The following is a 27292-nucleotide window of genomic DNA, read 5'->3' as shown; positions in this document are numbered from 1 at the left end:
AGTCACAAGGACCTTACTAAGACAAAGAGAATATGTAATACTGCAAGATTTGCACATTACCATGGAAAGGAAAGCAAAGTATTATGTAAAAGAGCCAGGAGATTGAAAGATAAAAACCTGCAGGCTTCTTGGTGGGTAAGAACTGTTGTTCAAATTCTATCAATTGTCCCAGACATAGAGAGCAGTTACCAGGAAATGTGAAAACATTCAATCACTTGCAACCCCTTAAGCCTCAACCTGAACTGCTGACTATACCCACTGCCAAAAAGAGACAACTGTGCATTTAGAATCATAGAATCTTTTAGGTTGCAAAAGATCCTTAAGATCATCAAGTCTGATCGTTTACCTAGCACTGCCAAGTCCACCACTAAAGCATGTCCCTAAGCATCATGTCTATTCATCTTTTAAATAATTCCAGTGATGGTGACTCTACCACTTCCCTGGGCTGCTTGTTCCAATGCTTGATAACCCTTTCAGTGAAGAAATTTTTCTGAATATCCAATCTAAATCTCCTCTGGCACAACTTGAGGCCGTTTCCTTTCTTCCTATCACTTGACACTCACCTTGCTACAACCTCCTTTCAGATAGTTGTAGAGAGCGATAAGGTCTCCCCTCAGCCTCCTTTTCTCCACACTAAACAACCCCAGTTCCCTCAGCCGGTCCTCATAAGACTTGTGCTCCAGACCCTTCCCCAGCTTCATTGCTCTTCTTTGGACACGCTCCACCACCTCAATGTCTTTCGTGTAGTGAGGGGCCCAAAACTGAACACTGTATTTGAGGTACAGCCTCACCAGTGCCTACTACAGGGGGACAATCACTTCCCTAGTCCTGCTGGCCATGCTATTTCTGATACAAGCCAGGATGCTGTTGGCCTTCTTGGCCACCTGGGCACACTGCCAGCTCATAGTCAGCTGGCCATTGATAAACACCCCCAGGTCCTTTTCCACCAGGCAGCTTTCCAGCCACTCTTCCCCAAGCCTGTACCGTTGCATGGGGTTGTTGTGCCCCAACTGCACAACCTGGCACTTGGCCTTGTTGAACCTCATACAGTTGGCCCCAGTCCATCGATCCAGCCTGTCCAGATACCTCTGTAGAGCGTTCCTACCCTCAAGCAGATCAACACTTCCACCCAACTTGGTGTCATCTGTGAACTTACTGAGGGTGCACTCAATCCCCTAGTCCAGATCATTAATAAAGATATCGCTAGGGGAAATCCCATGGGACAGGGTACTAGAAGGTAAGGGGGCCCAAGGTAGCTGGTTAACATTCAAGGACTGCTTCTTCCGAGCTCAAGATCAGAGCATCCCAACAGGTAGGAAGACAGGAAAGGGTACCAGGAGACCTGCATGGTTAAACAGGGAACTGATGGGCAAACTCAAGTGGAAGAAGAAAGTATACAGATCATGGAAGGAGGGGCTGGCAACTTGGGAGGAATATAAGTCTGTTGTCAGAGGATGTAGGGAGGCAACTAGGAAAGCTAAGGCCTCCTTGGAATTAAACCTTGCAAGAGAGGTCAAGGACAACAGAAAGGGCTTCTTCAAATACATTGCAGGTAAAACCAACACTAGAGGCAATGTAGGCCCACTGATGAATAAGGTGGGGGCCCTGGAGACAGAGGATAAAAAGAAGGCAGAGTTACTGAATGCCTTCTTTGCCTCTGTCTATACTGCTGGAGGCTGTCCTGAGGAGCCCTGGACCCCTGAGGCCCCTGAGGAAGTCAGGATAGAGGAGGAATCTGTCTTGGTAGATGAGGGCTGGGTCAGGGACCAATTAAGCAATCTGGACACCCATAAATCCATGGGCCCTGATGGGATGCACCCGCGGGTGCTGAGGGAGCTGGCAGAAGTCATTGCTAGGCCACTCTCCATCATCTTTGCTAAGTCGTGGGCAATGGGAGAGGTGCCTGAGGACTGGAGGAAAGCGAATGTCACTCCAGTCTTCAAAAAGGGCAAGAAGGAGGACCCAGGTAACTATAGACTGGTCTGCCTCACCTCCATCCCTGGAAAGGTATTGGAACAACTTGTCCTTGGTGCTGTCTCTAGGCATATCAAGGATAAGGGGATCATTAGGGGCAGTCAACATTGCTTCACCAAGGGGAAGTCATGCTTAACCAACTCGATAGCCTTTTATGAGGATATAACCTGGTGGATAGATGATGGTAAAGCTGTGGATGTGGTCTATCTTGATTTCAGTAAAGCGTTTGACACAGTCTCCAACAGCATCCTCACAGCTAAACTGAGGAAGTGTGGTCTGGATGATCGGGTAGTGAGGTGGATTGTGAACTGGCTGAAGGAAAGAAGCCAGAGAGTGGTGGTCAATGGGACAGAGTCCAGTTGGAGGCCTGTGTCTAGCGGAGTCCCTCAAGGGTCGGTACTGGGACCAGTACTATTCAATATATTCATTAATGACTTGGATGAGGGAATAGAGTGCACTGTCAGCAAGTTCGCTGATGACACAAAACTGGGAGGAGTGGCTGACACACGGGAAGGCTGTGCTGCCATTCAGAGGGACCTAGACAGGCTGGAGAGTTGGGCGGGGAGAAATTTAATGAAATATAACATGGGCAAGTGTAGAGTCCTGCATCTGGGCAAGAACAACCCCATGTACCAGTACAAGCTGGGGACAGACCTGTTGGAGACCAGCGTAGGGGAAAGGGACCTGGGGGTCCTAGTGGACAGCAGGATGACCATGAGCCAGCAATGTGCCCTTGTGGCCAAGAAGGCCAATGGGAACCTGGGGTGTATTAGAAGGGGTGTGGTTAGCAGGTCAAGAGAGGTTCTCCTCCCCCTCTACCCTGCCCTGGTGAGGCCGCATCTGGAATATTGTGTCCACTTCTGGGCCCCTCAGTTCAAGAATGACAGGGAACTGCTGGAGAGAGTCCAGCACAGAGCCACAAAGCTGATCAAGTGAGTGGAACATCTCCCTTATGAGGAGAGGCTGAGGGAGCTGGGTCTCTTTAGCTTGGAGAAGAGGAGACTGAGGGGTGACCTCATTAATGTTTATAACTATGTAAAGGGCAAGTGTCATAAGGATGGAGCCAGGCTCTTCTCAGTGACATCCATTGACAGGACAAGGGCAACGGGTGCAAGCTGGAACACAGGAGGTTCCACATAAATAGGAGGAAAAACTTCTTTACAGTGAGGGTAACTGAGCCACGAAGATGATTAAGGGAGTGGAACATCTCCCTTATGAGGAGAGGCTGAGGGAGCTGGGTCTCTTTAGCTTGGAGAAGAGGAGACTGAGGGGTGACCTCATTAATGTTTATAAATATGTAAAGGGCAAGTGTCAAGAGGATGGAGCCAGGCTCTTCTCAGTGACATCCCTTGACAGGACAAGGGGCAATGGGTGCAAGCTGGAGCACAGGAGGTTCCACTTAAATTTGAGGAAAAACTTCTTTACTGTAAGGGTGACTGAACACTGGAACAGGCTGCCCAGAGAGGTTGTGGAGTCTCCTTCTCTGGAGACATTCAAAACCCGCCTGGACGCGTTCCTGTGTGATATGGTCTAGGCAATCCTGCCCCGGCAGGGGGATTGGACTAGATGATCTTTCGAGGTCCCTTCCAATCCCTAACATTCTGTGATTCTGTGATTCTGTGAACACTGGAACAGGTTGCCCCGAGAGGATGTGGAGTCTCCTTCTCTGGAGACATTCAAAACCCACCTGGACGCGTTCCTGTGTGACATGATCTAGGTAATCCTGCTCCGGCAGGGGGATTGGACTAGATCATCTTTCGAGGTCCCTTCCAATCCCTAACATTCTGTGATTCTGTGATATTAGAGAGACCTGGCTCCAATACTGGGGAACACCACTTGTGACTGGCTGCCAACTGGATTTAACTCCATTCACCACAAGTCTTTGGGCCCAGCCATCCATCTAGTTTTTTACCCAGTGAAGAGTATGCCCATCCAAGCCGTGAGCAGCCAGTTTCTCCAGGAGAATGCTGTGAGAGACAGTGTCAAAGGCTTTACTAAAGTCCGGGTAAACAACATCCACATCTTTTCCCTTTTCCACTAAGCTGGTCACCTTGTCATAGAAGGAGATCAAGTTAGTCAAGCAGGACCTGCCTTTCATAAATCCATGCTGGCTGGGCCTGATCACCCGGTGGTCCTCTATCTGCTGCGCGATGGCATGAGAATTAGGGAGTAGATTCAAAAGTTCCCATGCTTTCTCTTGTCCTTTCAATCACTTCAGATGCAGTTTCACAGTTCATTTCAGACTAATTGTGCCATTAAAAGTTTGTTGTTTGTTTTTTAAAAGCATGTTTTATTTTCACCAGTATCAGTAAAATGATCTGGCTCACGTTGTGGTCATAGGATCAATAGAACTGTTGAACTTTCAAAAGCAGTAGGTGGTAAAGGGAGAAGGACAGAACAGAGGCATTCCCTTTCAGTAGCAGTCTTTAGTTAAACCGCACTAAGTACACTGAACAGTTTGTAGTAGCACATGATTTAATTGTGCAGTTAATAGCTTTTCTAAATTGTGAAATCACTAAAAAGTTCAGAACCCTGGGAGAATGAAGTGATTAAAAACTGACAGAGACCCCTAGCATCCCAGGCTAGGAAATGCAAATAGACTCCAGGCATTTCACATCTTCTGCAATTTATTCAATCCAGTAGGGAAGTGAGTATTTTACTGTGAAAGAACATAACATAATTCTTTTTTACGTCCGTCATTCCAGACATACAGTTTAGGGACATCTTCATAAAGTATTAACAGCTTAAATGAAGAAACTGCCAGCTAACAAGTTCCATTAGCCTGTTTTTAAAGTCAATAAGTAAATGAGCTAACATTTAACTGAGATCTTGATTGAAATTACATTTAATACGGCATTAAAGTTGAGAATGTGTCTTCCATTTAGGGTAATGCACACTAAACAAATGCTACAATCACCTCCAGAGTTTCACACATCCACAAACTCAGAGTTAAAGTAAAACTTCACTGAAATCCAAAGCATGAGAACACACACTATTTGCCCAGTCTACCAGCCTTAACTCTATCTTCTATTCAAAAGTGGTTCAAGTATTTGTATTCCTAGGTCAGGTATAACTGATTTTAAAGCTAGAGATTTCAGTTCCCCTCCTCAAATTCATAAGGAAATATACTCACAGCTTTTTTGATTCCTGCAGCAGAACCTTTTGCAGATAAGATTTTAGCTGTCTTCCAGAGCCCTTTCTAATATTTCTAAGAACTGTTCTCAAAAGAGTTTTGGATAAGTGTCACGGTTTAAAGCTGGGCTGCCTATTAAACCGGTGGCAGACGCTCTCTATTAACCCTTGCCCCCCACCCCAGAAGGGAAAGGGAATGGGAAAAGGGAGCGAGACTTACAGGTTGGAAAGTTAAAACAGTTCTAATAAACTATAATAATGAAAAAAGAGTATTATAATAATAATGGAAATAATTAAATATTTACAAATACATACAAAACCAAGATCGAACTCCCCTGATGTCAGTCACGTCACCACCAGCACTGCAGGGCAGGCTCCGGGAAGGCCCAGGCTGGGCCCAGCGATGGACAGGAACTGGATTCAGGGATGCACGGATCGGGATCGGGGGCAGCAGGAAAACGGACAGAGTCCTCTTCGGACACCGGCCATAGAAGAAAGGGGCAAGACCCTCGTGATCCCCCCGCTTTATACTGAGAATGATGTGTATGGGATGGAATACCTCGTTGGTCAATTTTGGGTCACCTGCCCTGTCTGCTCTTCCCTGGAGGTGTGACCCTCCTGCGGCTCTTCACTCGTAAGCAGTGAGGAATTTAGCAGTGACCTTGGTTTCTCTAAGAATAAGTACAGTAAGAGCCTTTCTGTGTAACAGCCCTACTGGTGCCTCAGTGACAACTATAAACTTTGAGCATTATCAGTCCTAGAAGCAGACACTGTCTGCAACACATGCAGTTAGTTTCAGAAAGTGCAGTTACTTAGAAGAGTAAAAATGAAAATAAAAATCACTGAAAGGAAAACTGGTCTGGTTTAGGCCAAACCAGGACAATAACCTAAGTTTTGAAGGTAAGAAGAGTTTTGTGACTATTCAATAGCCAGTGATTCTGCCTGCAACACCAAAACCACCTTAGCCAACCAAGATGAGCAGTCCACTTGCTGTATCATGAACAGTATCCTTGTAAAAGCGAAACAGTAGAAAACCTATAGAACAGTTTCCTACTTAAAGAATTAACGATGTACCCAAGATAGATCTGAAATTTTGATGTTGTATGTGAAGATGCCTACCTGAATCCTTTCACGTGCTTCACAAATGGCTTTCAGAACACTATCATAGAATCATAGAATGGTTTGGGTTGGAAGGGACCTTAAAGATCATCTAGTTCCAATCCCCCTGCCACAGGCAGGGACACCTTTCCACTAGACCAGGTTCCTCAAAGCCCCATCCAACCTGGCCTTGAACACTTCCAGGGAGGGGGCATCCACAACTTCTCTGGGCAACCTGTTCCAGTGTCTCACCATCCTCACAGTAAAGAATTTCTTCCTGATATCTAATCTAAATCTAAGCTCTTTCAGTTTAAGACTGCTATCCCTCGTCCTATCATTACATGTCCTTGTAAAAAGTCCCTCTCCAACTTTCCTGTAGGTCCCCCTCAGGTACTGGAAGGCTGCTATGAGGTCTCCCCGAAGCCTTCTCTTCTCCAGGCTGAACAAGCCCAACTCTCTCAGCCTGTCTTCATAGGAGAGGTGCTCCAGCCCTCTGATCATCTTCGTGGCCCTCCTCTGGACTCGCTATAATAGACCCATCTTTGGTCTATCAGAGCAAACAAAAAATTATCCTCAAGACTGCTCAAAAAGCCAAGGAGATGAACTATGTCAAGTTTCTGACAGACGAGCAGACCTCAACCATTCACACTAGTTAATAACCACATGCTGGCAGAAGTAGACACTCCTCCCTGTTTTCAGGGTATTGACCAAAACCAGGGCATTTTCACACACGAGGTATCACACTTGGGAATAATTGTTTTCCCACAGATTTCATCTCACTGGGACACAGGAGTTCTGAGGTGGTTTTGAGCTCAATAAATCCCTTTGCTAAAAGGGCTTTGAATTTGCTTTTATCACCAGGTTGTTTCAAAGAGGTTCAACTGTTGAGGGAAGGGAGGTGTACAACTTCTAGAGTTATATTTCATAAGGGCTCAAGATTGTGGCAATGGTCTCATAGTCTAAAGACCAGCTGCACAGTTCCATGACTTAAATCATCTGGAGTTCAGTATCATCCAGACCAAGGTGATCTCATGACAATGATGCATTACCAGTAAGAAAGGACTGCATCAGCATGTGACAAGAGTTCAGAGCTGCAAGAAGTAAAATTCAAATTAGGTGAGATTATCAACAGTATCTATTCTTTGGCTTTAAAACACGAGTTTTAGTCTCAGTTCAGTTTAAACAGACAAGAAAGCCATTGCATAAAATCCTCCAGTATCTTCTTGGCACTCTTAGCAGTTTACTGACTATGATGTTGTAACATCCCTGTAAACAGCTATCCCAGGGCAACTTTCAGTCATTATTCTGTAAAAAGATTAGTCTTCCAAGTCAGCTTACCTAGTGGCATCAATAGCCTCTGGAGCTGCACGTTTCATACTCACCAAAACGTTTTCACATTTCTTTAGAAAAGCTAAATTTTAATGTGGCTAAGAAATCCACAAGAAAATTCTATTAGTCTGGGAAGATTTTAATATGCAACTCAAAAAAAGCTTTCTATATAAAAAGCTTCCAATCTGTAAATATAGCAGCTTGATACCTAAGCTACACAAAGGTACTAAGACACCTACTCAAGCTTGAGAAAAAGACTGTGGCAAGTAAAATTTAACATTAAGGCATTTTCAGTCACAATATTTTCTTAGCTTAATTTCTGGCGTATATAAAAGTTACATGATAAATGATAAACAAATCAAGCTTCATTTGTAGTTTACTAGATCTTTTCCTCTCATATACATATTATAAGACTATATCTCTGCATATTCTCATTTATACAATATCCTCTTTAATCCCAGTGCAGATGTACATTTCATTCTTAAAAAAAAACTTCCCAATTTTCCCATATTGTACAAGTATGTAAACTCATTTGTTACATGAAAGAATCTTCAAAAACTCTTCAATCCAGCCTTACAGTGGTTTTTAAAAACTTGCTTAACCAATAACAGTTTTTAATACAAACTCAAAAATGTAATGAATTAAATTACTTTGTGAAAAACTGAAAAAAAAAAATCCCAGAATATTCTTCAGAAAGCCTGTACTCATAAAAGTTTTATACTACCGCTCTGAGACAAGAGCATTGCACAGGTGGAAGTATGGGTTTGAGGACCACTGAACATTAAAATTTTCCCAATATATCACAATTACAGGAACATCTGTGCTAAGTAACTATACCGAACTAATGTGAAAACTCAAGAAGTGTTCAAAAGCTCATTCTCATTTCTAGAAGCAGCAACTAAGCCTAGGACTGCTGTCTAAAAATAGGGGCTAAAAGTTAAACATGCTGCAGTAATTAACATCTTTCTGCAACAACCCCAAATTCCCAATTATTGTTGTAACAAAGTCTCATGATACTTGCAGCTAGAATTAAAACAATCAATTATGATTTTTAGATCACTTTCATTTACTCAAAACAGTTCCATTCTGCTCAAAATGGAAGTGATGCATAAAATAGCTTTCTCTTACCACAAAACCACCCTCATTTCAATAGTGTGTGGAAAAGGTACAATAATGTGAGTGCGAAGACAGACAGATTTGCAAAGGAAAGAAAAAAAAACATTTAGAGCATAAGAAGAGAGGAAGAACAGAAAATACAAGGAAGAACAAGAAGGGATAAAATAAACATTGCAAAAATAAAAAGGAGAAGAAGCAAAGGTGAAGGGATAAATTAAAAGGAAAAGATATAATCTGTTTCTGGCTAAAAGTTCCCCATTTTTTTCCCTCAAGTCCAAAAATTAAAGTGAAGTTTGGAACTTGTATTCATAAGTTTGGTTAAATGATTGGGCAGTTTTTATGCTGTTAAAATCTAATCTCAGTTTAAATTTAATCTCACTTTAAGTATCTGAAGAGGTAGTATAAACCATCAAGACAACAAGCACTTGTGAACCAACTGCTGAGCAAAAGTATTGTTCCATAGGGTTGCATAGTAAGTGAACCACAAAGAAAAAGAGGTAATTGTCAGTTACTTTGGGGTTGCAACCAAGTGAAGGGTACTACATGCTCTAGCAGTAGTAGTCACCACCTGCCATGATTTATAAACAAGGTATGGAGGAACAGGGATCTCAGATCTTCAGCCTGTACAGAACTGTAATGTCACAGTGCCCCTCCTTTTTTAGTATTACCTAATATACCCTCTAGTTACACCAAATCATGTATACTTACTCTTTAAAACAACTCAAGTCCTTTCTCTCTGGAAAAAATGTAGATTATTTTAAAAGTAAAGTCAAAGAAAACAAAGGGATCTTCCCCATTTCCCACACATGCAAACATACTCATATCTTTAAATTTTGTTTATGTAGCTTTAGGATTGTTTACAGTTATTAAAATGCTAATTCAACATTTAAATAATATTTGGACTATGACCTAGCTCTAGATGTTAGTTAGGAGCCTCACATTTTCAAGACACAAAATGATCTGAAATCTTAGAAGAATGCTAACTGTACCTGTACTTAGACTGGCAGTCTGAAAAATAAAAGTCTGCTATCCTCACCAGAAGGTCTGCCCTACTAATCTAAACATAATCAATGGACATGAAATCCTGTATTACAGGATTTTTTTCCTTCATCCTAATGCATAAGTAGGCAAAGGAGCTGAAACCATCTTAAAACATCTCTTGGTTCACTTCAGTGATATTCCCACAGCAAGAACTGGTGGTATATTTATTCTGGTGGTAAAAGCCATCATGGAAAAGCACGTGTTGCTACTATTCAGGCCTAAGTTATCACCAGTCATCTTGTCTGGCATTTTTCCAATCATAAACTGGAACAAACTTGTGGATACACTGTCAAAGAAATGGATGATTCTTTGACTATTCAGGCTACTATTCAGGCCTAAGTTATCACCAGTCATCTTGTCTGGCATTTTTCCAATCATAAACTGGAACAAACTTGTGGATACACTGTCAAAGAAATGGATGATCCAAGATAATTCAAAATTCTTTATATTTACTCTTCCCAATGGTCCTTTAGAGATATGCCATAATCAATCAAGAATTCTACCTAATATTATAAACAGAAGAAGTGTACAGGCTCAGACTCAGGAGACTAAAGCTTCGTCACATCTCACATAGGTCTTCCTCAAACAGAGGAAAAATTAAACAAAGGTTTACTTTTGCAAAGAAGGAGCTAAGGAAGCTTATTTTGCAACTCTTCTAATTATGCAGAGAAAATCCTGGTATAACAATGAAAAGGCTACACGAGTTACTAGACAGAGAATAATATCTCACAGATAGATACCCAGAACAGAATTCATGAATATTTTGGCATCCAGGAAGGCCCCAAGGTATTCTAAAACAGCATTAATTTCATATTGCTCACACAATTTGCTATGATTAAATATCACTGAAATGGCCAAAATTAAAACTAGAAACTTTGGTAGCTCAAGGGCTGATGGGGATCTGGTACATCTGATATTTAAATTAAAAATAATTAGCAGTTAAGACAGTTGATGTTTAGATTTCTATAAAAATATGCCAGTTTTTCCCTCCAATTAATTTTCACCTCTGTAAGTCAATGACCTAGACAGAGATAAAAACAATTTTAAGAACTTATTTGCAACAGATGGCTAGAATGCCTCTTATCCTATCTACAAATAATAAAAAACGCCCTCATCGTGAGTCAAGAAGGTATTGCATTGGATGGAGTACGTAGAAACTTTGCCAGTCAAATCTATGGGAAAAGCAGGGGCTGCTTTCTTCGAGTTGATACAGCTCTCCTAGAGAACTGGCCTACACAGATTCTACCCACTTCTGCTATTGCACTGCAAGTCTGTCATGGGACTAATGGAAACCACAGCAATACCCTTTGCTGAAAAGACAAATGGCATTTTTATCTACAGACTGTACTTCTCTTTTGCCAGCAGTAAGTGCTTGGCAGCCACAAAGTAAACCAAATCAGGAAACTCCTGTGGCTGAAATTTAACCCTCCCTTTCCCTTCAGTTATTCTTCTGCTGAATCAATTCCTTTATCCAGATTGCCTTTGAAAAACTACCCCTAACACAAGGGAAGGGAGGGAGAAGATGGAGGGAAGGCAGAAAGACAACAATGTTCCCATTCAGTGACAGAAGAGCCTATATTACACAGTGACCATAAAAATAGTCTCAGATTATATCCGTAATGACCAGAAACTTTTGTTTAGAATTTCAAGTAATCCACTTCCCACAATTAACTTGATGCTATTCTTTGTTATAAATCTATGCTCTAAGTTACCTTCATCTTATCAAGTAGTACACCTGGTAGGGAAAAATAAAACTGGTATTACAGTAAAATGGCTAGCCAGTTCATTTTATGCCCCAAACACTCACCAAATATCCCCAAATAAGTGAATTTAATATTAAACATTAACCCCTCCTTGTGTATATCTAAAAGAACCTTGGCAGAGAGTATCGTACTCTGACAAAAAGGGAAACAGTAACTGAATCCAGAATCTTCCAATTCAGACTGAGGATTCTGACAGGTATACTAAGAATGGAAAAATAAATAGTACAACACATAACTTCACTGTACACTTGTTTTCTTAAATTTAATCCTTTGATCTTATCAGCCAAATCAGGCTCAGGTAAATCTACTGATCTATGTGGTTTCACACTTGCACCTGAAGAGGACAGCTTAACGGAAGCTGAAAATGAGATGACTGCTTTTGACCTCTGGGGAAGAAAATTCTCTGGCGTCATAATCTTTTAGGGCAGGGGAAAAAAAAAAGGACAAAATCGGCAAAACTCTCATCTGATAGAACCACACAGCACAAACATCTACAATGAAACTTTGGTAAGTTCTACAATGTACTAATACATAACATATCTTGATTAATTTTATCCTAAAAGATTGAATGCTATTCTCAATATTTCTTAAATGTGTTTGACTATCTATGTCTCCTTACTCATCTTCTTACTGCAGGAGAGCATAATAAAACTTCTAAATCCTCTACTGAGAGGCTGAGAACAGAAGAAGGGAAAGGTGTATTCAGGTTGATTCATTATTAAATGAATTACTTACACACAAAATATTTTTAAAGTACTTTAGCTTGTTTCATTTTTATCACTTTATCTAAGTAATTCACCGAGTTAACAGGAGGCTATCAGCCTGAATACACCTCTCCCTTCTTCTCTTCCCAGCCTCTCAGTATAGACTTTAGAAGTTTTATCACGCTCTCCTGCAATAAACCAGCAGAACTGACTCAGAATACTCTTTACACAGATAACAAGTTCTACAAAAGTTAAGGATAGACAGTATACCCTGTACGCTGTGCTTGAAGCTTTATAATTTACATTTATCATTTACAATTACAGTTAACTCAATGCACATCCCAACACTGGGAACAGAAAATAAGTATTTAGAGCAGTACTAGATACTGCTGAGCCATCTTAAGTAGCTGTTAGACCCTGGATTCCATCACACGTAACCATGATCTTTATGGAATACACTAAGAATTCATAACTGTAAGATATTAAGAGAACACTACAAGAGCAGGAAACATTTTTAAGCAATTAACAAAAGACTAGAGATCACAGAACAGCTGAGGTCAGAACGGACCTCGATATTCCCCTCGATGGGGGAAGAGTGGTTAGAGAGTGGCCCGGTGGAAAGAGACCTGGGGGTGCTGATCGACAGCCGGCTAAACATGAGCCAGCAGTGTGCTCAGGTGGCCAAGAAAGCTAATGGCATCCTGGCCTCTATTAGGAATACTGTAGCCAGCCGGTCTAGGGAAGTGATCGTCCCTCTCTACTCGGCACTGGTGAGGCCGCACCTTGAATACTGTGTCCAGTTCTGGGCCCCGCACTTCAAGAAAGATGTTGAGGTGTTGGAGAGAGTCCAGAGGAGGGCAACCAAGCTGGTGAAGGGTCTGGAGGGTCTGACCTATGAGGAATGGCTGAGGGAGCTGGGGTTGTTTAGCCTGGAGAAGAGGAGGCTCAGAGGTGACCTTATTGCAGTCTACAACTACCTGAAGGGAGGCTGTAGTGAAGTGGGAGTTGGCCTCTTCTCCCAGGCAACTAGTGATAGGACAAGAGGACACAGCCTCAAGCTTTGCCAGGGGAGGTTCAGGTTGGACATTAGGAAGAATTTCTTTACAGAAAGGGTTATTAGACATTGGAATGGGCTGCCCAGGGAGGTGGTGGAGTCACCATCTCTGGATGTGTTTAAGAAAAGACTGGACATGGCACTTAGTGCCGTGGTCTAGTTGACAGGGTGGTGTCAGGGCAACGGTTGGACTCGATGATCCCTGAGGTCTCTTCCAACCTGGTTGATTCTGTGATTCTGTGATTCTGTGATTTTGTCAGAGCTAGCAATCAAAATAAGTATTTTCAATGTGTTTCTTCCCTTAATTCCTCGAGAGCCAGGCTACTTTCCATGACTCATGGTTTTAGGTATATACATTCAAAGACTTGATATATTCCTCCTAAAAGTCCTTATTCTTTTAGATCATTTTCTTCAGGCTTAATTCCTGCCCTCTCCCCCATCAGTTATGTCAAATTCTGAGCACTTTATATTGCGGAATACTTCAATAATTAAACCTAAAAGTGTAAGCTTGAGACATGCTTCTCATAAGTAATTGTTGATAAATAACTTTGTTATGATTGAAGCCCATGATCAATCTGAATTCACCATTTTTTTCCAATCTTAACTGAACACCAATAAAGTTTATTTTTGTAACGTGCTATTGACTGAAATGAAGCTGAGCAGCCCCAAGAGTCACTGTTATTTTTGCAAGACTACAGCTCCCAGCTCCATTTTGTACTCTACAATGACCATTGAAACTTCTGACGAAGTCAGCTCTTTCTAGAACACACGCTCCAGATGGCATGCACAGTAGGTGGTGGATCTATATCCTCATCTCCTTGCAGAAACAGGGATGGCTAAACAGCTTGAAAATCAGTTCCTGAACTGCTAGACTGCAACTCAACACATTCATGGAAATCACCAGCAGCTTTATTTTAAGTATCTTCATGTATTAGGCTGCAAGCTGTAATGGTTCAGGAGCTGTTCGCAAACAACTCGGCAGTCCCGACAACTCCTGCGACAAGGGCAGCGCAGAACATTTAAGATGGGATGCATTACAGTGTTATCTGCCATCAAATATTTTGCTTCCCAGAAAACTGTTGAAATTGTTCTTCACAGTTAGTCCCAAGCAGGTATTTTCACTCCAGAGTGTCTTGCTCTCATTCCAGTTAATACATATTAAAGCTGAATACAGTTCATATGGAAAAAAGGTTATTCCGAAACTGCTATTCACATGTAACTACCTCAAAAACATTCTCTAAGTATTTCAAGACAAACAGGATAAAACAAGAACATTCTTCCTCACAGTGTTCATGATCAAAATTAAAAAATTCTACCCTTCAGAGAACCTAAAAATAGGAATATAAAACTATTCTTGGTTAATGACAGCAATTTTAAGCGTATTGCTCAAAAAAGGATTTTTCTCCATAACTGGTAAATAGTCTAAATTTTTCTTTAGGTTTGTAAATGCACAATAAATCAGTTCAAAATGTTACATCATTACTTGTTGGGAATTAGCTCAACTGAAACAAAGGCAGCACACGTTTCTCAAAAAGTAACGTAAATTTCAGTGAATAAAGATGCAAATATGCATTTTAGGAGCCTTGAATTTATTAATCTGATAGGTTTAATTTCCATTTTCCTGCATCAGCTTTATTTATAAAGTGTCGTGCCCTATAAATATGCTGTTATTTTCTATAGTCAAGCACCCTCTTAACAAATCTTCTCATTAATATGTAAATTTAAAGTCAATTGGTCTTCTCCCTGACAGCGCCATGAATTCCTAGTGCACTGTATAATCGGCTTTGACTTGGCATCCTCTATTTATCATCAAAGATGTCAGTTAGAAAAATTATGGAAAATGCACTGCAATTGATATGACTGCAATCTACTTTGTCAATGCTTAATTGTTCCTCAAATCATACATTTACATATAAACAGCTTAAATACTGATCCATAATGATGCAAATAAACTAAATTAAAAATCTCTTCTACTGCACAAGATGCCTTGTTGTATGATGAGTTCATTTAAGAACCTATTGACAAAGGCAAGCATTTCAACTAGCCCCAGAAAATATTTCTGCTAATTTAATTGCTGAGTAGGTAGACAAACTAAATTTTGCACTGAAGCTCATGAAAGTGGAAACAAAGTGTTATTAATACTATACCACTGAAGACCAATTTTAGGTTGACACAGGCAGCACTGTTACACAAACCTTTTCCATTCCTAGAGCAGAAGCCACAGCAACAACTGTTACCCATCTAGTTTCAGTGAAAAAAGTACATTAGTCTTAAAGAAACCTAATCCCATATCAAGACTTTCAATGTCTCAGTCGAAGACAGGAGGTCATCCTGTCCTTCTACTCTTCCTTTGTCCAATCACAGACTAAAACTGGTTTAAACCAGTCTTAGGTTTAGGCAAACCAAATTATCAATTTTGATTCTTTCTAAAGGTCAGAGAGAAGAATGCAAGTTACTTTCTTTCAATAAGCAACATGTAATAAACACTCTGCCTCAAAGACATTAGGAAAAGTATTAGTTAAGTGTCTCTATCTAAAAACACTTTTCTCATTTTAGGCAATTTTCTGGAAAGATGTGTTCTTACAAATAATTTAATTCTCATTGGAAATGAAAAAGGGAGTTTCAGAACCCAACTGGTAGTGCAAAAATATGATTCTATTTCAGGTATTTTTGCTATGTTTCTTCTAATCATTATGAAAAAGTGAATATAACTGCAAACTAAATCAGGCTGAAATTAGCTGTTTGGCAAACACATCTCCTTATAGTTATTTTTACATAATAAATTACACATACATTAACATAAAATGCCACTGAATTTCTGTCTGATTCACAGAGAAAGGGTATTAAAAGACAGAGTTTGAAAGAACTCAGTGATACCTGGTGTCATTCTGTGTTCCAATGTTGAAAAAAAGAAACCTTTGAAGAAGTGTTAATATGCTAATTACAAATCACAATAATCTGCACTGAAATAACAATGCCTGAACAGAACTGTTAAGACACATTAGCTCAGCTATAGCAGAAATACTCCAGTCTAAAGAAATACAGAAAAAATAAAAAAAAAAAAAACAAAAAACAAATGATGAAACTTTCTCTAAGGTTCTGGGATCAGCTTATATTTATTTCAAGTAGGTACCCCAAACATCCTTTTACACAACTGTACAAAGTCCATCTCTAACTACTGCTATAAAACAGTATATATATCAATTAATATGTAAATATTTAAACATGAATTACTTCTAAATTAAATGGTAAAACTTAACAGTAGTAACACCCTCAAGCCTGTAATAAACACAAACAAGCAGAGCTGTGGAGCAATTTTATACAGTTCTTTCCAGAGTATTCTGTCTGTTAATTTAAACTGTTATTCTGAGTTAAATGTCTATTGAAACTAATGTTAATAGCACCGATTTCTTGAGCTGTCTACTTTTTTGTTGTTAGAAGTGATAGGATTTGTATTTTGAGTATCATAGAATCATAGAATGGTTTGGGTTGGAAGGGACCTTAAAGATCATGGGCAGGGACACCTTCCACTAGACCACATTGCTCAAAGCCCCATCCAAACTGACCTTGAACACTTCCAGGGAGGGGACATCCACAACATCTCTGGGCAGCCTGTTCCCAGTTGTTCCCAGACACAACCAGTGTCTCACCACCCTCACAGGAAAGCATTTCTTCCTAATATCTAATCTAAATCTACCCTCTTTCAGTTTGAAACCTCTACCCCTCATCCTATCACTACATGCCCTTGTAAAAAGCCCCTCTCCAGCTTTCCTGTAGGTCCCCTTCAGGTACTGGAAGGCTGCTAGAAAGTCTCCCCAGAGCCTTCTCTTTTCCAGGCTGAACAAGCCCAACTCTCTCATCCTGTCTTCATAGGAGAGGTGCTCCAGCCATCTGATCACCTTCCTGGCTCTCTGCTAGACTCGCTCCAACAGCTCCATGTCCTTCTTATGTCGGGGGCCCCAGAGCTGGATGCAATACTCCAGGTGGAGTCTCACAAGAGCAGAGTAGAGGAGGAGAATCACCTCCCTCAACATGCTGGTCACACTTCTTTTGATGCAGCCCAGGATATGGTTGGCCTTCTGGGCTGCGAGTGCAAATTGCCAGCTCATGTTGAGCTTCTCATCAATCAACACCCCAAAGTCCTTCTCCTCAGGGCTGCTCTCAATCCATTCTCTGCTCAGACTGTATTTGTGCTTGGGATTGCCCTGACCCACGTGCATGACCTTGCACTTGGCCTTCTTGAACTTCATGCAGTTCGCACGGGCCCAGCTCTCAAGCCTGTCAAGATCCCTCTGGATGGCATCCCTTCCCTCCAGTGTGTCAACCACACCACACAACTTGATGTCGTTGGCAAACTTGCCGAGGGCGTACTCAATCCCACTGTCTGTGTCACTGACAAAGATGTTAAACAGGACCGGTCCCAATACCAACTCCCGAGGAATGCCACTCGTCACTGGTCTCCACTTGGACATGGAGCCATGCAACTCTTTGAGTGAGACCACCCAGCCAATTCCTTATCCACCGAGTGGTCCATCCATCAAGTCCACGCCTCTCCAATTTAGAGACAAGGATGTTGTGCAGTACAGTGTCAAATACTTTGCACAAGTCCAGGCAGAAGACATCAGTCACTCTTCCCTTATCCACCAACACTGTAACCCCGCCGCAGAAGGCCACCAAATTTGCCATTTTAAGTAAAATTATACTCATATTTACATAGCAAAGGCAACATTTTTTACATTGCACATTTCAAAAAACGTATATTCAAGTCTCCACACAGTCCCTCAGCACATTAACAAAGCTTAGACAAGCAACATAATGTTCACCATGCTGTGATACTGGCTATTCATATCTAGAAAGAAAGTAGATTCTACCCAGTTTCAGGACAGAATGGCAAACCTTTCTAGCTCTGATTCACATAACATCTCTGAGAGCAAAAGAGCCATGTCGCTCAAAGAACCACAGAGAAAGGCCTCTCTCTGCTGCCCACAGGATGTGCCTAGGGTAAATCAGAACAGGTTATAGCCTGAGGAAGGGTGGATGCCTTGTATTAGTGAAGCCTTAGGGAGTTAAGACTTACGCATTTGATTTCTATTTTTATTAAAGTCTGCATAAAAATGTATCTTAAAAGACTAAGTACATCCAGCAATGGAAATAATTCAGAATGCAAGCACACCATGGTAATTTAAAAAGTCAGAAACTTACCTTCCATGGGCTTACAAACTGTGTACGTGCATATCGAGTTAACATGTGGATTATAACAACTTGACCCCACTCTTCCACGTCAACCAACAAGTTACAGAGCTTTCGGTAGTTCTTGTGAATCAGATCTATTCTATCCGGACACACTTCCTCAAATGCCATCACAACGCTCCCAGCTACCAGCTAGAAAACAAAATATAAAACAGAAGGTCAGTGTTCCTTCTGCAGTTCATCCACAAGTGAGAATCAGAATTAATACTAGCAATTCTCAGCAATTTCAAATTGTTCCTACTCAGTGCAAAGAAACAACAACAACGGAAAATAAACTGAAGCCCACAGAAATGGTATCTTATTTAAAACAGAATTGGGATAAGGTTATTAGAACGGAGAAAACATTTGCTGTTTCTATTACGCACATAAATCTTAGCTCCCAGCCCTGAAGACACAGTGCAATGTAAGCATAATTTTTTTTTTCTTACAGTTATAGTTTCCGAATAAATTATCAGAGAACTTGCAATTAATTCAGAAACAACAGGAAACAACAAGAAGTATAATACAGTGATATGCCCAACAAGGGCTACTGGTATTCTCTTATCAACACTGGCATAATCAAACTAAAGAGGAGCTGGGGTAAGTTTCACAGCACTGCTGGGATCCAAACTTCTTTCTCTATATGGCCAAATTAACTGTCATATGAACTTTCATATTTAGAGCTTCATTAATACACTTTGCAAAAAAAGGCATAAAAATCAGCAATACAATACAGAGATATATTAATGCTTTTCCTCAAAGAACACAAGCAGAATTTCTGCATGTTGTTCAGCACTACCCTACCAGTTCCAACATTACAGGAATGGATCATTTATGTCTTGCTATGTCCTCACACAATTTTTTGCCTCCATAAGAAATAAATCTTTATATATACACAAAGATCCTCATACTATGAAAATAAAAACAGCTTTGTTTTCATGAGAAAATTAAATTGATTCTGAACATTCTAACACCTCAAGGCTTATTGAAACCTTCTGACAGGGTATTTTCTTTTAAAAATAAAGGAAGGAAACATTGGGGTTCCTGTTAAAATTCTGGCAGCAGGTTACTTTAACTGTGGGAAAACCTCAAAAGCTGACCATGCATTATAAGGACATGTCATCGTGTGCCTGCAATTACTATTCTTTCTCTTCTAATTGCTTTAATTAAGATTTGTTTTGTGTCAGAGTACATGTTAAGTCAAATAACAAAAATGATGAGACTTTATATGAAGCAGCTGATATGTATGCAGTTAGCATGCATGCAGTATAGCCTTCTGGCACCAAATTAATGTCGTATTCTATCTGAGCACTGGGGATCTGCATTTCAACCTCTAAAATTTCCCCAATGACTTAAAGTAAGCAATTAAATAGAAATGCAGTTTATTGAAATGGTACTTTTTGAGAAATATTAAATACAATGATATTCATATGTTACATTTTTCTCCCTGTATTTGGCTGACATTTGGTTTATTAGTATGCACCCAACATTACAATTGAAAGAAAACAGCTCAGAATATAGTCTTGCTATTATGCTAAACAACTTTCAGGCTCTGTGGGGATTTTATGAGTTACCAATAAGAATAAACGTGAAGTTGCATTTATTGTCTCCAGACCCATCCACATACTGGTACCTGCTGGTCCCAGCAAGTATAAAACTCGTTCCAGGGAGCAAAATTTGATTATTTGATAGAGCTAAATAAAACACACTTTACATCTAAAATAATTTGCTATTTTTTGCTGTATCACAAAAACAATAGCTCTTTTTTTTATGTTGTTGTACTAAACTTTCTTAATAACGCGCTGCAGTAAGCTATTCTGTAATGAAAACTGCTGCAAGTTGATGCTTATGTGTGGGTTCAAAGCTCAGCAGAAGACAGTGGTTAACTCCAGGCACATCACTATCAGTCTTGAGTAGGTACTCAATTAGGCCAGATAAGCTGAGGATGGAAGAGAGGAAGGGTAGGAAGAGTTGTATGTTAGAACTCGCTTGGAGCAAAGAAATTTTATCAGGATGCAAAATCCTGAACTACAGTTAAGGTCAACTTGCAGAGGACAGTGTGATGGACCTGAAGTTTTAGAAGAAAGGGATGGCACTTTTGGACAACAGAGACTTTTTTTTAGGTCACTGTCCCATAGACTTCATTATGGATATTCTACTCCTCCACACTACAAGACAGTACAGGATGTCTTGACAGGTTTGACATACAAGGGGAGAAACGGAGGCAGGGAAGGAGGCGGAGAGAGAGACTGACACACAGATCGATTTATGACTATAAGCATAGTCACAACCTAATATTTAAAAATACCCTTTTATGTTCATAGGTGAAGGACAACACAGATGCTGGTGTCTGACTGCAGTTCTGGAATGGATACCCTTGCCTTTCACTGCTACTAGTACTGCAAACACATTTTGCTGTATTTCTCTTTCATTTGGACATTATACAGTTTGAAAGCTGACATAAAATGATACATATAACACTAGTTTAGATCTTTTAAAACTGAGCACATATCCTATGAACAGTGCTGGCCTTTTAAAAGTTCAGTTATTATGAGTAAAACATAACAATTTGATACAAAGAAGTAGTCACACTGTAAATACAGGAATTCTAAATAATTACTTATTTCAATTCACATCAGTCACCTACTCAAGTTTACAGTGAGAACACTGTCACTTGTGAACACTTAAAAGATATTAATAAAAATTTTAACATACACTATGAAATGCAAGAGATGCACTGGATGAACAAGCGTTTTATTTCTGTGGCGAGTCCCTAGATTTACAAGTTAACACAGGAATTGCCATAATCATGACACTATTTAAGATCATGCCCCTCTCCTCATTATTGTATTTCCAAAATTAGGCTTTTCATTTGGAAGGGGGAAAAAAAAAAGTGAGAATGTAAGACAGATTGAAAATGCACTGGTAACAGGAGGATTTGTCTGAGAAAATTTCCTAATGCTTTCTTAAAAAGAGATTATTTTATAGTTGACACTATTTCCCCTATAGTATGATCCTACTATACATCTAAACATCAGAGCAACAGCTAATAATCTTTGTTTATTAAATGCCCAACATTCCATAAAAATATTTAGAATTAAAACAAAATGATCCAATCAGAATATAAAACAAAAAAATATCGGTTTCCAAAAAACAGTCAGTTAATTTCCATCTCACTGTGTCAACAGTAGCTTTTTGTATAAGAAGAAAATATAAATCACTCCAACAAAACTAGCAATGAGTTCATCAAATTCAAATGCTGCTTTCCATTTATGTATTTTTTATATTAAAGCAATAAACATGGTTCATTTGTCTTCCACTGGTTGCCACGTTTTTCTGTGCTGTTGCTATGAACTTCAGCCATTAGCTGTGCTCCAAGGTAAACTACATGAACCATCAACAAAAGTGACACCCAATCTATGGAGTTCATATTTTCTCCAGATTATCTATGCTAGTTGACAAGCTGGTAATGAAAAAAATCACACTAAGCAAATGGTTCCTCTAATAACAATAAATTTTCTATAAAATTATGAAGGGTACAAAACGTTTCCTTGCATCTATTTTGTCATGAATTCTAATTATCGCTGCGAAAACCTGAGAGTGCTGGGTCATCACAAGAAGTGCATCGAGGTTTGATTGATAATACAGTGCAAGTTGGCCTATGCTGCCAAGATTTCTCACTCTTACATTAATGGCCAACCCACCTGCCCTAATCATACAGCCCAAATGATATTCCCCTTCTTATTTCAATTTTCTGGAGGCAAGGAAACTGCAAAAGATCAGTCATTTATCTTCTAATAGCTGGATAATAGATCTATCACAATAAAACATCTGCACAAACTGAGTAATTTTTTTCCACAAAAGTGAAGCTTTTACCAGCGTTAAATCAATAAGTTAAGAGAACATTTTCTTATCCACACATTTGGGTTCTGGATAAAACAATAACTTATTAACAGAAGCCTACTGTTGAACAGTAGAGAGCCCAGTTTTCTTCCCCCAAAATACACTGCTTTAGTTTAAAAGATCAAGATCTGCATTGCAAAGCCATCACCAATTCCTAGGATCATTTTTTAATCTAAGGGGTCTCACTTCACAAGAATCTGCACTTCCTCTAGTAACCCTGCAGTCTGCAAAACGAATCTCAATAATCATGCTTTTGTATAAAGTCATTTCACCCCCAAAAGAGAAGTCATATTAAGTTGCATCTGTAATATTTAGGAGTGAATTATCACACCAAAACAGAATAATAAATTTATCGAAACATTAGAAGTAGTTTAATATGATTAAAATATTCTCATTAAAGGAAAAATATTATTTAAGCAGAGGCTAAAGGAAAATTTAGCCTTTAGAAAAGAGTGTAAATCTTAATTAGCAAAAAACAGATTCCATGCAATGAGCTAATATACTGTCAGTCTTCACTCAAAACTTGCCTCTATCCCTTCCCCTATTACTTCGCAACAGAAGTTTCTGGGGATACAACATCAGAAGTACATACTTGTGAATCAATGAGCATCTGCAAGTCTGGCCAACACATTTTGAAAGTTCCTTCTAACATTCTTCTGTCTTAGATTTGTTCAAAGGCAGTGCTGCACTCTGTATACTACCTGGTCCCAGAGCAGGAGCTATAATAGCAACAGCTATGATATAGCACAAAATATATGTGGCCAGATACTAACCCAGTTCTCTGGATGAGGCTGAAAGAAATTCATTTTATCATGCAGCACATGCATTTATATTTCCACACAAACATCATAAACCTTTCTTATAACAGAGGTATCTGCCCAAACAAAATAAAATCAGATCAAAGTTAAAGACAGAAACCTGCAATAAACTGGGACATTTTTAATACACCCAGCATCCGTACAACTACATCCCAGCTACAAGGTCCACATTCTGCCTTTCTTTTTAGATGCAGCTTTAGACACACTTTGGGATGCTTCAGTTTGGACTGAAGAATGCAAGTCACAAGCTCTTTTCACTTTACAGGTTTGGACAATGGACATGATTCCTTTTCAATATCAACATGGATTTTTTTTTTTTAACTGATGTAACTCAGGTTTTGTTAATGAACTTCATTTTTATTGTTGTTTATACAATCAGAGTTGTAAAATACACAGGCTACAAACACAATGCAGTCCCACAGTCCTTCACAGCATGCCAAAAGCAACTTAAGCAACAAATCATGCCTAAACCGTATATCCCAAAGCCAGATCATCAGGTTTGTTAAGTGAATGGAAAAAATAGAATTAGAGTGAAGTGATACAGAATCAACCAAAAAGAAAAAGGGAACTACTTTCCATTATAATACCCAATTAAACCTTCACACATGACTACATGACTAGCTATATTACTTTCTGAGAAAATCATTTTAGCATAAAATACACACATGCTTTTATCTTCCTTTCTACATAAAATCATGTCAGGTCCTCAATTATCTAAAATCACTAGAAAAAAAAGGAGCAGGCATTCATGCTCTTGTACCTGCTTATCGAAGTATGAGGTACTTTTTTCTGTAAAGAAAGGGTAAAAACGTAACTAGGAGTTTCTTAAGTCTCTATAATAAAAATACGTGTAAACATCTCTTTAAAAATTAAGTACACTGGCACAAAATCACAGCTTTGTTGATACACTCTAATTCTCAGCTACCCTTGAGGGTATGTTAACGATGGGTTGCACTCGATAATTTTGCATCTTAGATTAACTGAGAGCTTGGCTTTTAATTGAATCTTCATGTTAAGTCACTTAAGGAGTAGAGTGATCTTTCATTTATCTCACCAGAAATTTTAATGAAGTGCTGGGTTAAGGTTAGATCTCATCTTATTTTAAGTTTTGCTTACCTCAGTTTATATTAAAATTTACTACTGACTGAGACTTAAAAAATGAACACGTTTTATACAGTCTGATAAAATGGCTTAATTTTACTGTAGTAAAATTCCCATCCAGACAGTTTCTTGTTATTGCAAACGTAAAATGACTCTGACTAATTTAAATACATTGTGCCTCTTCTGTGCAACATAAATGGCATTAATAATCCACAATAGCATGTTCTCTGAAAAAAAAATACTAGTTTACATAAATTTAGAGGCTTCTATGTTTAGTAGCTATTCTATCTCACCTTAATGTAGAGATTATATCAGTAAGTTTCAAAAACCCTCCTTGAGGTCCAATGGTTATAGAAAATAAATTATGAGTGAAAATTTACTTTTTATTAAAGTGAAGTCTCAAACATCACTTGAACAACATTCAACTGTTATATATATCATTAATGTTAATTATTACACTCTCCTTCCAAACATGTCTAAACCAAATGGAATAAGAACAAAAAAAAATATCACACAGTGGATTTTCCTGCATCCAGTTATTACATACAATGCATTATGGCTTGTCTGAGGATTATCAGCCTTTAAGTATACAGAAATGCCAAAAGTAACCTGAGATTTCCATCAAGGGAAAAAAGGTGGAGAACCACTGATGTTCAACAATTCCCCAAGTCAGTAAGATTCTCCCACTCTGGAAAAGACACTATTTAATGAAAACACCATCACTTTCCCAACAAACTGATCTGCTAACATTAGATTAAAACTATCAGAAGATGACAACTAATGTAGATGTAAGGGAACAGCTTCTGTGCATTTAAATTGAAGGCATCCAAAATCAGTGTCAAGTAAACACTTGTGGTTAGAGTTCCACATTATCACCCTACAAATTTCAGGCCATCTGACTGTCAAACAGGCAACAGAAGCTGCAAATGAGAAACACCAATAATCAAACAGATGCACTTCATAAGGCTATGACAAAATGCTCTTGTTCTACAGCTCAGACCCATTTCTAGAATTCCTGTGGCAACAAATCCAACTTAACTTTATTCACAAAGACTGCATAATATTTTCTAAAAACTTTTGTCTTTATGTATGTAGAAGGAGCTTTTTCTTTTATGCTAAGTGTATGAAATTCAGTTTCCCTTAGAGAATACAAAAAGATGGTTCAAATTAATACAGATTTCCCAAGATGAGTTTAAATAAGACTTAAAAAGTAGCCAATCTAAGGCTATACAGGCTACATATGTACACACCTGTACATAAGGACCACCACCCATAAGCAGCTGCATCTCCTCCAATTTTAAAAGCTAAAAGTAGCTACAAGTGGCACTCTGTTACCTCCACTGTGAGCAAATTGCTATGTTCTCCAATTAGAGGCTAAGAATAAGCTTATTCAGACTGGAGTTACCTGCTAACAAAACACTTGTGCACTAAGTGCTTTCTGTTAGTAAATGTGGAGGCTTTCTGGGAACACCTAGTGGAACATGACAAAAGGTAACTACTTAAGGTGAAGATTTTCCATGCTACACTGGTCTTCCCAAAGCTATCAAGGATTAGAGAGAGACCAATCCACTTTAGATCACAACAAGCTGTGGAGTCTGGGATGAAAGAGCACATATTAATACTTGGCTTTTATTCAGAGAGTCCTGAAGAGAGATTTGTATGGTTCCTTTTTGGAATAATAATTCTTCATATCTTCCCAAAAAAGTAAAACTTCTGAAGCCAAGATGCCTCAGCCCAGGCTGGAATCAGGTCTGTCTATGGAACAGACCAAGAGGAATCAGAAGGAGGAAAAAGTTGTGGCAGTTAACCATATTACACCTCCAAAAAGGTCCAGAAGACCCCATTCTAGACCATCATTCTTAGCTGCTTAAATGTGCTAACAAAACAGCATAACTTTGACTATTGCTTCAGGTAGTATCTTCATCAATACAATGTCCATTATTCAGTATCACAGAGGCACCGTAACTGTGGCATACACTAAGCAATGAGCATTAATCCCCTTATAAGTAACTCCAAGTGCTAGGATCACTGTGCTTGGGAAAAAGAAGATTCAAATCCACTCTATACTTTTTTCCTCTAACATTTTATTAAAGTAAATGTGTAAGTGACTAGTTGTTGGATAATTTTGCCATTTAGCATAAGCAATAAGGACTAGAAAACAGAGTGAAAATTCAGGGATTTCATTTTCTTGCCATAAGCAATAAAAAGAAATAAAGATGCCTTCTCAGCCCTTTATGCCTTCACAGGTATAAAGAATCTTATCTCACATTCACAGATAGCATGCACACCAAAAGCGTGAACACGAAAAGAAAATACACAAAGAACCACTGGGGGGGCAACTCCACAGAAGCACAAAGGCCTCTGACAAACAAGTACAGGTCAAGCATAGATGCAGTCAGGAGAACTAACTGATTTACTGTCTGCTGAGCCATTAAGCTCTGACAGTCTCATTCAGTAACCCTTCAGTGGAAGTTGCAAGATGTCTTTTAGAGAACAGCGTCATTTAAATCCTGAACACCTGTGTTGTGCTACAACAACAGAAGATATATTCCTGTGTGTTACAAAAACACTCGGCAAACAGGAGATGATGCAACACACTGTCTGGTACTTAGTAATACTTTCATTTACTCAAAAAGGATTACATTAGATTAGTAATATGAATAATAATTAAAAGATAATGTTTTAATTTACAACTCTCTTTTCTATTTTAAGTCTATCTTGATCCCTTGCTCAACTACCTGTCTGGCTTAGACTTGGCAAACTTATTTGAAAGATACAGGAAGAAAAAGAAAGTGTATGACCACTGTGAGACGTCCAGGAGTTCATACAGAAAACCTGCACTGGGAAAATATAACAGGAGTGTTAAATTTGCAGAAATTGTCCCAGGACATCAGTTTTACTTACCAGATTGGAAGCTGGGATATTTGCAAGAAAAACAAGTGCACAGTAAGTATCATTGTTTAACAGTTGTACACACTGCAAAGCAGACTGATGTCAACAGGCATACTGGGCATTGTACAGAAGTAATTT

The 27292-nt window shown here is 39.3% G+C and overlaps 1 protein-coding gene across 3 annotated transcripts in view; it reads right to left on the bottom strand.

Annotated features, from left to right (window-relative positions):
* Positions 1 to 27292, bottom strand: part of AP3B1 (adaptor related protein complex 3 subunit beta 1) — a 178651-nt gene that overhangs the window by 107286 nt on the left and 44073 nt on the right. For all 3 annotated transcript variants that reach the window (XM_068422056.1, XM_068422055.1, XM_068422057.1), the window contains one exon: positions 18414 to 18593. In XM_068422056.1, coding sequence (XP_068278157.1) covers positions 18414 to 18593 — 180 coding nt within the window. The remainder of the gene's footprint in view (positions 1 to 18413; positions 18594 to 27292) is intronic.

This window comes from Nyctibius grandis, chromosome Z (assembly GCF_013368605.1).
Source record: "Nyctibius grandis isolate bNycGra1 chromosome Z, bNycGra1.pri, whole genome shotgun sequence".
Lineage (NCBI taxonomy): Eukaryota > Metazoa > Chordata > Aves > Nyctibiiformes > Nyctibiidae > Nyctibius > Nyctibius grandis.
The sequence above is the reverse complement of the archived record's forward strand: the minus strand, read 5'-3'. Positions and strand labels throughout refer to the sequence as shown.